The sequence below is a fragment of the Zea mays genome, chromosome 1 (genome assembly GCF_902167145.1).
Source record: "Zea mays cultivar B73 chromosome 1, Zm-B73-REFERENCE-NAM-5.0, whole genome shotgun sequence".
NCBI classification, from domain to species: Eukaryota; Viridiplantae; Streptophyta; class Magnoliopsida; order Poales; family Poaceae; genus Zea; species Zea mays.
This window is the reverse complement of record NC_050096.1, coordinates 197,105,994-197,116,912: the sequence shown is the minus strand read 5'-3', so window position 1 is coordinate 197,116,912 and position 10,919 is coordinate 197,105,994. Positions and strand designations below refer to the sequence as shown.

The 10,919-nt window shown below is 40.2% G+C and overlaps 1 protein-coding gene across 1 annotated transcript; it reads right to left on the bottom strand.

The window, feature by feature from the left end:
- Positions 1-8,711: 8,711 nt before the first annotated feature.
- Positions 8,712-10,295, bottom strand: LOC103642749 (protein RRP6-like 1). Its single transcript, XM_020547215.1, has 6 exons — positions 10,159-10,295; positions 9,459-9,617; positions 9,303-9,386; positions 9,086-9,165; positions 8,930-8,980; positions 8,712-8,793 (listed from the first exon to the last, which is right to left on the bottom strand). Exons 2-6 carry the CDS (start codon positions 9,564-9,566, stop codon positions 8,727-8,729), a joined length of 390 nt encoding a protein of 129 aa, XP_020402804.1. The 5' UTR covers positions 9,567-9,617; positions 10,159-10,295; the 3' UTR covers positions 8,712-8,726.
- Positions 10,296-10,919: the final 624 nt, after the last annotated feature.

Below are 10,919 nucleotides of genomic sequence, written 5' to 3'. Positions count from 1 at the left end.
TAAAATAAATCACATTGTTCCATCCGCCGACGAACTAAAACGTCGTGCATACTGCAAGTGGCATAACTCATTTTCTCATGCCACTAATGATTGTAATGTATTCCATCGACAGATTCAATCGGCCATTAACGAAGGACGATTGAAATTTCAGGAAATGCAGGTGGACACGGAGCCCTTTCCGATGAACATGATCGACTTTGAGGGCAAGAGGGTCTTGGTTCGGCCAAACACAACCGATAAAGGCAAAGACAAAGAGATAATCATCGGCAACGCAAGAGAGGCCGATGGGAATCATAAGATTTCTTGCAGGAAAGTGGTGGCCAAGAATACTCCTGATGGAGGGAAGACTCTTAAGGTGACCATCACTACCTCTGGCACCGGGGGGCAAGCGTAGACCAAGGGGCAGGAGCAGGAGCCCGTGCTGCGCATCTCGGACGGTCCGATGCACAGGCGTAGACGGTTCGGGACCACGTCGGACGGTCCAGAGAATTCTAGCGGACGGTCCGGTTATACTCAAGACCCGCAACGACTGTGTACCTTCAAACCACGACGACCAGAGATAGGTACGTGGAAAACTAATACGTTCAAGGCAGCTGGCCGGCTAGTCAAAACCGACCCGACCTTTGATCAATTATGATCCAAGTGTGTGAAAAAGAAGGCCAGCCCAAGTGACCAGCCAACAAAGTGATCTCGCTTGCCCATTCAGGAGCAACAACAGGTAAGACCGATTGGACCATCTCACCAATCAAAAAAATGGAAGGTCATATTGTCCAGTTAAGGCCTAATATACCTGCATGGACACCTCCACTCCCATATCCACCTATGCCATATCCATATACATACATACCACCACCATATGCCCCTAGTCACATGTGGAACATGCCACAATATCCGTTTAGGATGCCACAGTACCCCGCTTGGGGGGCACCCCAAACATATGTATTCAATAGGTTGGCATCTCCAATACAAGCCCGATTGAGCACTACTCAATCCGGTCAGCAGGCGCAAACCCAGCAAGATTGCCAGACCACTCGGCCGCAAAGGCCGACCAATCCGGCAGGGGGGCATATATCTACAGCAACCACGAGAACGACAAAGAAGGACATTATTAAAATAGGCACAACGGATGTCGTCATACAAAAAGATAATGAAGGGCCGATGATTTTTGGTGAATAAGCCAACACAACCAAAAAAGAGGATACAGCTGCCATCAAAATAGCCGATCCAAAATACTCCATGCCTCGATGGTGCCCGTCGGGATTGACACGATCCTAAAAACAAAAATTACAGCGCCTAAGAGCAAAGGAAAACCAGGAAAAGGAGGTGGAAAAGATATTCAATGACACACATCCATAGTACCCGCCACCACAAAAGAAATGGAGACCAAAGGCTGTTGAGGAAAAGCAAACAGCCACAAAAATAAAAAATAAAACAACACTTGTGCAACACCTTGTAGATATGGCAGACAGCCCGGCTAAAAAGGACGGACCATCTACATAAGGCGCGGACCGTCTGACCCCTGAGTCCGGACCGTCCGCACCACACCAGGACGCCTCCGATGACGTACCGACATCAATGGAGGAGGACTACCTACTGGGAGAAGACCTGGTCGACTATGAAGCTTCTCCAGAGCGCCTAGGTATGGATGTAAATGTTATTACATTTTCCATCGATTGTACTATTATCGGCGACGATGAACCTATTGTTGCCCAGTTTGATTTTGGTCCTAAAGAAGCCGCCTTTACTAAACCAAAAGAATCGGTAAATCATTTAAAGCCGCTCTTCGTGCGCGGTCACATTGATGGGATACCGATTGCTAAAATATTGGTAGATGGAGGAACGACTGTAAATCTAATGCCTTATTCATTGAGAAAATTAGGTAAACAAGATGACGAACTTGTCAAGACCGATATGACCCTCAGCGGTGTTGGAACTGATAGTTTGATCAAAGCCAGGAGAGTCACGTCCGTTGAATTAACCATCGGGACTAAGACCCTTGTTGTTGCATTCTTCGTCGCTGATGTAGAAGGAAATTACAGTCTAATCCTAGGCAGAGATTGGATTCATGCCAACCAATGTATACCTTCTACATTACATCAAATGTTAATACAATGGGTAGGCGATGATGTAGAACAAGTACATGCTGATGTATCGGCCTGTATCGCTGTGGCCGATGCCCCTGTACTCTGGACTTATGAGACTGCTACATGTCTCATATAGGAGTAGTTTTTTCTGATTATCAGTTCATAAGTATAGATAAGAAGGGTTTCATTCCTGTAATGCTAGAGCCGATGGATAATCGGCTAAATCCTAAATAAAATTTAAATGATGAGTACACACAAAATTCATGAGTCATTGGTCACGGACAGTTTGGCTTCTGAGGCCGGATGGTCCGGTCTTTCACAAAACAGTTCGGTCTTTAAGACCGAACATCTACCACAGCGTAAAGACAGTATCACGGATGATCCGGCTGCCGAGACCAGAGAGTCCACCATCACATAAAGATCATCTGATTCCTCTATGGGGGACATGATAGAGGAATTCAGAGATCTCGATAAACTAGGACAGGGGTTTACATCGGCCGATCCTTTGGAAGAGATCGACATAGGAGATGGTAAAACTCCAAGGCCGACTTTTGTAAACAAGACCCTGGAGACCGATCCTAGAAATGAAATGATCGGTCTATTGAAAGAATATTTAGATTGCTTTGCTTGGAATTACACTAAAATGCCGGGATTAAGTCGTGAGATTGTAGAACATCGGCTGTCCATTAAATTCGGTTTTAGACCTTTCAAGCAAAAAGCTAGAACATTTCGTCCAGACCTTCTCCCACGAATCAAGGACGAAATTCATCGGCTGCTAGAAGCTATTTTTATTAGACCTTGCAGATACGTAGAGTGGGTATCTAATATTGTGCCGGTGGAGAAGGAGTCAGATAAGGTCAGAGTATGCATTGATTTTCGCAATTTAAATAGAGCAACTCCTAAAGATGAATATCACATGCCCATAGCCGACACATTAATCAATAATGCGCCAGGGAATAGAATTATTAGCTTTCTTGATGGTAATGCCGGATATAATCAGATTTTTATGGCTGAAGAAGATGCGTCTAAAACGACCTTTATATGTCCATGCTTCATTGGTTTATTTGAGTGGGTTGTAATGACATTTGATTTGAAAAATGCTGGTGCTACTTATCAGAGGTCTATGAATCTGATCTTTCACGAGCTATTGGGAAACACTGTGGAAGTCTACATTGATGATATTGTAGTCAAATCGACTGAGTTTAGTTCTCATGTAGCTGATTTGCGCAAAGCCTTTGATAAAATGCTTTGGTATGGTTTGAAAATGAACCCACATAAATGTGCTTTTGGAGTGTCGGCTCATAAGTTTGTAGGATTTATCATCCATGAACATGGTATAGAGATAGACCCTGACCGAATCAAGTCTATTCGGAATGTGGGACCTCCAACCTGTAAGGTCGAAGTATAAAAGTTTCTCAGCAAGGTAAATTATTTACGAAGGTTTATTTCTAACCTAGCCGGGAAGATTGATGCCTTCACCCCTATCCTTTGGCTTAAAAATGATGCCAAATTCACTTGGGGGCAGAACAACAGAAGCATTTGATCTCATCAGAAAATACTTGTCTTCGGCTTCTGTATTAAAAGCACCACAAGTAGGAGTACCATTTTGATTATACATTGCAGCTGAAGATAAGGTTATTGGGGTTGTTCTGACACAAGAGACTGAAGGAAGGGAGCATGTGGTGACATATTTAAGTCGAAGGTTGGTGGATGCTGAAACAAGGTACACTTTTATTGAGAAATTATGCTTATGCTTGTTTTATGCATGCACCAAGTGTAGATGTTATTTACTATCTAGTCATTGCACTGTTTCTGGTCAAGCCGATGTAATCAAATACATGTTACATAACCCAATTATGAGTGGTAGAATTTGTAAGTGGGCTTATGCACTCATAGAATATGACTTGGCCTATGAACCATTGAAATCTATGAGAGGCCAGGTCATAGCAGATTTTATTATGGAACATCGAATTGATGATACTCATAAATTAGACATATCATACCTCACTATTACTCCTTGGATTTTATATTTTGATGGATCGGTTTGCAATGAAGGACAAGGAATTGATATCATGCTTGTTTCACCAAGTAATGTCTCCTTCGACTTCTCTAGCCGATTAAAAACTTATTGCACTAACAATCAAGCTGAATATGAGGCCCTTTTGTTCGGCTTGGAACTTTTAAATTGTATGGGAGTAAAACATGTAAAAGCATTTGGTGATTCTTAGCTAGTTGTCCAACAGGTATTAGAAGAATATCAATGTTTTGATGGTACTTTAAATAGTTACCTTGAAAAATGTTGGGGGCATAATTCATTCTTTTGACGAATTTAGCATTCAGCACATCTCTAGAGTTGAGAATCATAGGGCTAACAATTTGGCACAAGATGCATCAGGTTATCGGATAAAGCGAGGAAGATTTCACAACACTGAAAATCTGATAACCTGTGCAGGGCCAATTCCCCAGGTCGTGGACCGTCCGAGTGGAGACTCCGGACTATCCGAGGTTGCTAGGAAAGTTCTCTTAATTGATTCGGCCGATAGTGAAGCCGATGCAAGTGATTGGAGGACACCCATAATTAATTATTTACGAAATCCCAATATTAGGACAGATAAGAACATTCAGCGTACAACTTTCAAGTATGTTTTAATGAGTGATGAACTTTACCGCCGGACAGTCAACGACGTCCTGCTTAAGTGCTTGGGCCCAGATGATGCTATATTAGCCATGGCCGAAGTACATGAAGGGATTTGTGGTACCCATCAATCGGCTCCAAAGATGAAGTGGTTGTTGCGAAGGTCTGGCTTCTATTGGCCTAACATGATAGCTGATTGTTTCAAGTACTACAAAGGGTGCCAAATGTGTCAAAAATTCGGCGACTTACAATTGGTCCCTGCAGCGGAGTTACATCCTATCATCAAGCCTTGGCCATTCAGAGGATGGGGATTAGACTTTATAGGAGAAATTCATCCTTCATCATCAAAAGGGCATCGGTTCATGTTAGTTGCCACTGACTACTTTACCAAATGGACTGAAGCCGTTGCTCTGAAGAACATGACACACAAGGAGGTAATTGAGTTCATAACTGAACATATTATTCATAGATTCGGCATTCCTCAGACCTTGACTACAGATCAAGGGACTTCTTTTATGTCAAAGGAGGTACGTGAGTTTGCTGAATTATATAGAATTAAGTTGCTCAATTCATCTCCATATTATGCTCAGGCCAATGGACATGCCGAGTCTAGTAATAGGACATTGATTAACTTGATAAAAAAGAAGATATTCGATAATCCTAAGCATTGGCATAAGATTTTGTCCGAAGCTTTATGGGCTCACAGAATATCTAAGCACAGTGCTACTAAAGTATCTCCTTTTGAGCTTGTCTATGGGCAGGAAGCAGTGTTGCCTGTGGAAATAAGTTTAAATGTTACCAGGTTCGCGAGACAAAATGATCTAACCATCATTGATTATTATAATTCAATGATGGATAATATTGATGAGGTGACCGACAAGAGGGTGATAGCTTTGGGAGCAATAGAAAAGGACAAGATCATGGTAGCCATGGCCTACAACAAGAAGGTCAAAGCAAAGTCATTTCAAGTAGGGGACCTAGTGTGGAAGACCATCCTGCCTTTAAGGAACAAAGACCGAAAGTTTGGAAAATGGTCGCCAAGCTAGGAGGGTCCATACAAATTAAAACAGGTAATATCTGGTAACGCCTATTTATTGCAAACATTACAAGGCAAAGATTTTCCCAAAGCTTTGAATGGGTGTTTCCTCAAGCAGTACCATCCTAGTATGTGGCAAGATGCTTAAGAAAACCGATGTAATCACATCGAGTTAAGTTGCTTTTGGTTTGCTTAGCTCCACCAAAAAGGCAGGGGCGCATATGTTGGGCACTTAAATGAGCCACCGGACGGTCTGACCCTAAGGCCGGACGGTCCGCGCGTGTGGAGAGCATATTAGGGTTCTGAGTTTTGCGCTACGGTTGTTAGCTAGATTCGCGGAATTGGCTCGGGAGATTAGTTTGTAAAGGGTCTAGCCCCCCTCCTCTATAAATACAGAGGTATATGGCCGATTTGTAATCATCAATCGAATCAATAACACTTTTATCTCGCATTTATTTTCTGTCACTACAAAAATACCCCCCTATTGCAACGCATTCATGCGTTGCTAGAAGTTGAAATAAGTGTTGCTAAGGCTTATACCAACGCGTAATTATGTGTTGCCTATGCTGGCGTTGCTAGGGTCTACTACAACACTTATATATATGTTGGTAAGCCATGACTATAAGCGTTGCTCGGCCGCAACGGCTATTTATTCCCTACTGCAACGGTTACATGTGTTTGTACCGGCAAAGACGGGCTGACCCGTATTGGATTTGGCAACATTTTGCTTAGATTTATGGCAGCACATTTATGTATTGCAATGTTGTTGAACCGTATAACAATGGCAACATTTAGATAAGATTTGTGAGAGCACATATATTGTTACAAGAAATAAACCATTTATTGAATAGAAATTGATATACAACAACATTTGCCATTAATAAAATGAGAAGGTCCAATTCATCCTAGGCATAAACACGATTGCAATGGACAAACCATTTCTCATTGAAATAAAATAGTCAATATACAGAGTAGCACAACTTAAAATAATCACCACTTCATGCGTGTACAAATATTTCTGGAGACAGATATAAACATATGACTAATCCTAAACTATACTAAACTGCATCATAGGTAAACTAGGAAAGCTTTTTTGGTAGCATAGTCTTCAAATTCTGCAGAAATCTTTTTTGAAAGCTCTGAAACTAAAATCTGGCAGCCCTGAAACTTCATCCTAGGTACTGAATCTGATGAACAATAAGAAAACATTTCAGAAAAAAATATATGTGCAAAAGAATACAATAATGCGATAGGAGAGCACAAGAATGAACAAACTAAGAAATGAAGATCAAAGGAGAGCGCAAGTATGAACGAGCCTACCAAGAAATGCACGACCAAGAATAGGAGCCAGTGATGGCTGCTATTGTTGCTAGTAATATAGTGATCAAAGGCGACCAATCACCCGCTCAAACATTTCCGCTGGACTGCAAATTTGAGGATAAAAGTTCAGACCAGAAATCATAGTAGCCAAATACTGATAGCTTTTATCTGGTCAATGCCCCTCAACTTCAAATTTACGGATAACATAAGTTACAAAAGTCAAATATCATGAGATTTGTTGATACTCATAGGGAAGTGAAAATATATACTGCTAGTTTTGACATTAAAGCTTAGGATAATCCACAGTAAGTAACACAGTATAGATGATAACATTATGCCAAGAAAATTAACACTGCTAGAAATGTTTTAGTAATAAAAAGTTGTGCAACCTGACAATGGAATCTAGATGCTACTATAGACATGTGTTTTCATACCAGGCAAAGATCTTGCCTGATCTCCTCAAGTGTCTTTTCCTTATTTCCTATATAACCTGCATAATGGTTTATGTGAGAATAGCCTAAAAGACAAACAACGAACTTAAATAGAAAGATGGGCAGCTTGCAAAATTAATTACCAAAAATCTAACAGGTGGTCTGATATAACTTAGCTCGTGCCAAGATGTACCCACACATTGAAAAGAACATAAACTTGTGAAGACAGATGTTAGTAGTGTTAATCACATCATAAATTGAGTGGGAATCAATCGTATAATAGTAGTGTTAATCACATCATAAATTGAGTGGGAATTCATAAAGGGAAATAAGGTAGATGCATTATAAAAATAAAACTAGATGTTCGTAAATATAATTGAAAATGCAGCCTTACCGAAGTCCTCAAACTGAAACACGCTAAGCTCCATTACCAGAGGCCAGCTGTTTTGACCACCATGGAGTAGAGGGCTTATCTAAAATCAGTGGCAATTCATAAAGGGAAATAAGGTAGATGCATTACAAAAAACCAGACGTTCATAAATTACTTCTAGTTAAAAGATACACGGTTTTGCTTAAGTTTCCTTGCTATTGTTAGCACTTAGCAGGAGGCTGTGGCCCAACATACGCTAGAGGATTTTCTGCGCCAGGGGGGTGGTGATGGAGGGGAACATGGCACTGGCCTGTCACATATTTGCCACCTGCAAATGGATGATTCTGATTTAATCACAAGGAAATAATATGGGTTGTCAGTATTTGGATTATGTCTTAATGTCCTGTACATGTTGGATCAGGTTGACCTTGATCCCTATGGGTCACTAACTGCATTCCTTGATTCCATGGTTCAATGTGTAGCAGATGGGGGTACGCTAATGTGCTCAGCTATAGACATGATAGTGCTTGCTGGTGGAAATGCAGATGGGGCAATGCTACGTGAAGGCTTTTCATCAGCATCCGAACTTCCGAAAGAAAAGGATAACCTATAATTTGTGACACTGTACCCCCTATTGTACTATGAAACTTACCAATGAACTAGAACACAACTACAACGAAAAGGATGGATGTCAATATAAGAGTTGTCTCCCTCCACATATTCTAACAATATCTTCTCTAGCATACCTGGGCAGAAGTAAAGCCACTTATATATAACTGATGGCAAGTCAGAAATAAATAAAAGCAGCAAACAAAAAAATATCCAACACCAAACACAACAAAAAAGAAATTCAGAATAGGGCCTGTCTCATTAAGTCATATATGTACAACAGATAGTGTGTATCTTCTCTAGCATACCTAGGCAGAAGTAAATCCACTTATATATAACTGATGGCAAGCCAGCAAAAAATAAAAGCAGCAAACACAAAAATATCCAACACCAAACTCAACAGTCAACAGAAAAGAAATTCAGAATAGGGTATATGCACAATACTTGATCATTTCATCAGGAAGTGGTCTCGACCTCCAGTCTGCATTTTGATACCTACAAGAAAAAGGCATGCCTTAATCAGAGAAAAGAAAGTCCCATTGTAGATACAAGGGAGGTCAGAGTGGATCTTTGTAAATTATTTATTGGATAGAGCCTTACTCCTTCTTTGCTGTTACTCCACAAAAATGAAGCAATAGGTGCTCAAGGCTGTTTCTCTCCATCTGTAAGACCCTTGAAGCTTGATTATCGTTAGAAAGAAAAGCAATCTTCAGTCTATTAAACATTAAATAGGAGGGTTTCCAGGAAGAATAAAGAAATAAGAAAATTGGGTGGCAGAATCAGAATCATGGTATTATTGACCCTAATTTACACATACCTGTCCTGTGTCAAAAAGATTGCACACATAGATGTGGAAGTCTCGCTGGAGCCACATTATATCACGATCCGCACCATGCATTACCTATTTGACCAAGAACGAATGAAAACCAGAAATTCGAGTACATAGAGGCATTATTTTGTAGTTTTTAAAAACCTTTCTCTTTGTTGGATCTTTGAAAGGCTCTTGCAAATAGAGACCAATGTATATGCTTAGCTTAAGAGTGTCCACAATAAAGTCTTCTGTTCTTGTTGAAATCTGCATCAAGCAGATCAAGCCCTGAAATGACCTATATTGATTATGCTCCAGATCTACCTGAAAATGGAGCAAAAAAATTATAGAGGCAATCATTAAATTGCTAGTATCATGAAGTCCATGGAATTTATTCTATTGCATGTCAAATAGCCTAGAACATAAAAGGGCGTAAAACTCATTCTATAAGATGAAGAAACAAAACATAGGAGGTATCTTGTTTATATATATAACAACCAAAGTTGCACTATATTGTTCATGTCAAATAGTCACAAAAGTAATCTAGCTTAAGAACTTTTCGATAGTGCTAGTATAAAGACTGTCAGGTCCAATGCACATTCCACAACCACTAACATATAGCAGTATTACACATGTAACTAAAACATTTTTCGAGAACTGTGGTGATATGTGTGCATGAAATATGCCTCGCAAGGGCAAAAACCTGCAGGGAAGGCATGCTGACAGTTCTTTCAGATAAAAAATGTATGCAGCACAGGGAAAAAATACTTGACAGATGAACTTCAGTATTCAGTATCAACATAAGAGGCATCTAAGTATCATAGATTCACTTGATAAAACAAAAACATTAGTTACAAATGCTTACAGCAAATTCAGTTACGCTCTTCAACTTCTTAGCTAATTCTGTTAAGCCTTTGTGATCTTGAACCAGCGTAAATGGTGTATCCTCTAAATCAGCTGGCTTCACTGGTTCTCTATCAGGAACATTTCTGTCAACGAACTATTCAACAGGCAGGTTTTCCTGCAACAAAAAACAAGTTAAAACTCATAAATGGATACGGATGCAAGGAAATCATGACACTAACAAAAATATACAGAAGATAAACACTAGACTTAGAGCAGGCCTATGTTTTTTAAAAGAAAAACACCACACTGATTTTATTTTCACCTGTTAGTATGGTACATATCGTTGTGCATGAAAAGACTACCTTCAGCTTTGAAAATACCAACATGCATACTAATTCTCCCATATCAACATGCCTATGATTCACTGTTGTTTGTCAAAAGCAGGTAATATCCTTGCAAAAATGTGTTACACATTTCCTCTTCCATTTATACACACGATCACATGCTATCCTAAAACCATCTTCCGATGTTCTGTTGAAATTTTACCCCCGTATATACAGCAATCAGATTATTTGTACTCATTCCGTGTCTCATAAACTTTGGGCACCATCTGCCCAACACATCCAGTCTAAACACACCAAACGATGGGGAACGGCAACAGTAGTATTTGATTCAACAAGTGTTACTATTTTACCCAAGCCATTTCCATGTCTTACACATCGATCAATGAGTTTATAGCTCCTCCATTCCGTTAGAACTCACCAAAACATAGAGAAGTAG

What these genes read in the sequence shown, in the direction of transcription:
- LOC103642749 (XM_020547215.1), bottom strand. Translation starts at nt 9,566, where the DNA reads ATGCAGATTTCAACAAGAACAGAAGACTTTATTGTGGACACTCTTAAG. An exon ending in ATCTTTTTGACACAGGACAG is followed by an intron (nt 9,166 to 9,302) that starts GTATGTGTAAAT and finishes AACGATAATCAA; the next exon opens with GCTTCAAGGGTCTTACAGAT. An exon ending in CTTCCTGATGAAATGATCAA is followed by an intron (nt 8,794 to 8,929) that starts GTATTGTGCATA and finishes ACTTCTGCCTAG; the next exon opens with GTATGCTAGAGAAGATACAC.